Below are 1,478 nucleotides of genomic sequence, written 5' to 3'. Positions count from 1 at the left end.
ATTTAAATTCACAAAAGGTGACTTTAGTGGTAACTTCATTTTGCATTTTCTATAATAATGGACCCAGAAATATGAAATTAGACATTTACAATTAGATTCACAAAGGGAGACTTAATAGTACTATTTCTTTCTTCTAATTGGGGTCACGCACCGGGTCAGCTAGTATAAATATATTTTATTGAGTGGTTACGCCTTTTCGTCAAATATTTGCCATTTTTGACCCGACCTTAAGTCTTATCGACGAAATTATCGAAACAAATCCAAAGGTGTGATATCACACAATCTAGGCGGTCTGTCCGAACGCGAAATTAAACATTACTCGCTTACCCCAAATACCTTGGCTATTTAACACCTGCACAGCTTGACTGTCGTCATAAATGGTCACATCTGCTCCCGTATTGATGCCATTATCAATTCAGAGGTTTACATGTCCGCCAAGATATCAGCCTAAAAGACGCTGCATTCATCGAGAAGTTTATGTGACAACCGAGAGTCACTATCTTCTATGCCCCTATCTAAAATCATATGCTCAGCACAATCGCTGTTATCACATGTGTAAATAACAAACTTAAATATAAATACCAATATTTGTTTTTTAAATATTCTTTGCTTCATATTACAAATTTAAATATTCCAACAATTAACATCTTAATTAATACATACTTATGTAATTAAATAAGGCAATGTTTCCATTATTCCATTATTAATTAATTTGTTTATTTGCAAATATTTGTAAACTAATTGGAAAAATAATTGCAACATTGTTTTAAAATTCATCAAACTACTCAGTTATTTTGTATAAAAACTGAAATATTTTCAATAAAAATTTTAAAAGAAAAAAGTAATCATGAAGTGTATTATATTAATCGTGGGAGTTTTGACCATCTTGGCTTTAACTCAAGCTCAGGTAATTAAAAAATAGTTAATAACCAAAATTCAGGAATAATAAAGTTCATAATATATATGAATAAATAGGATGATGCTGCACAAGCTTCACAATCAGAACAAGATTCAGAACCAGCACCGCAACCTGAACAACCACAGGCCGATGAAAGTGAAAGTCAACAGCATCATCATGGACATAGACACCATCAAGAACATCCTGATGGTAAACCTCCAAAACGTACACCAGTTTGGAACATAGGATTTAATTTAGATACCGGAAAATAAATATGTATGTTCATGTCTATATTTATAATTCCATGAAAGAGTGAACATGTCCTCAATGAATAACAAACAAAAATAAAAAGAAGTTTGCATATAAAAAAAAAACGTTTTTTCCAACTTAAAGATATTTATATCAAATTACTTTTATTCATTGGGGAATACATTCGGCTACCTCAAACGGACATTAGGGCGGTTCTCATTTATACGTTGTGTGAAATATAGGATGATATGTGCGACTTTGATTTTTCAACTGAATTCGAATTAGACGCCGTAGTTTTTTTAATAATATAAAACGGAACGGAGAAATTTTT

General features: G+C 31.5%; 1 protein-coding gene across 1 annotated transcript; it reads left to right on the top strand.

The window, feature by feature from the left end:
* The first annotated feature begins 799 nt into the window (after positions 1 to 799).
* LOC135962415 (potassium/sodium hyperpolarization-activated cyclic nucleotide-gated channel 1-like) lies at positions 800 to 1,272 on the top strand. The gene is made up of 2 exons (XM_065514331.1): positions 800 to 907; positions 976 to 1,272. The coding sequence occupies exons 1-2, from the start codon at positions 848 to 850 to the stop codon at positions 1,168 to 1,170; spliced, it is 255 nt and encodes an 84-aa protein (XP_065370403.1). The 5' UTR covers positions 800 to 847; the 3' UTR covers positions 1,171 to 1,272.
* Positions 1,273 to 1,478: the final 206 nt, after the last annotated feature.

This window comes from Calliphora vicina, chromosome 5, assembly GCF_958450345.1.
Source record: "Calliphora vicina chromosome 5, idCalVici1.1, whole genome shotgun sequence".
Lineage (NCBI taxonomy): Eukaryota > Metazoa > Arthropoda > Insecta > Diptera > Calliphoridae > Calliphora > Calliphora vicina.
Note: the sequence above shows the minus strand (reverse complement) of the source record. Positions and strands in the feature narration are given on the sequence as shown.

Bases quoted from the DNA above. Each gene is read 5' to 3' on its own strand.
- LOC135962415 (XM_065514331.1), top strand. From the start codon at position 848: ATGAAGTGTATTATATTAATCGTGGGAGTTTTGACCATCTTGGCTTTA. The intron at 908-975 runs GTAATTAAAAAA...ATGAATAAATAG, and splicing joins TGGCTTTAACTCAAGCTCAG to GATGATGCTGCACAAGCTTC.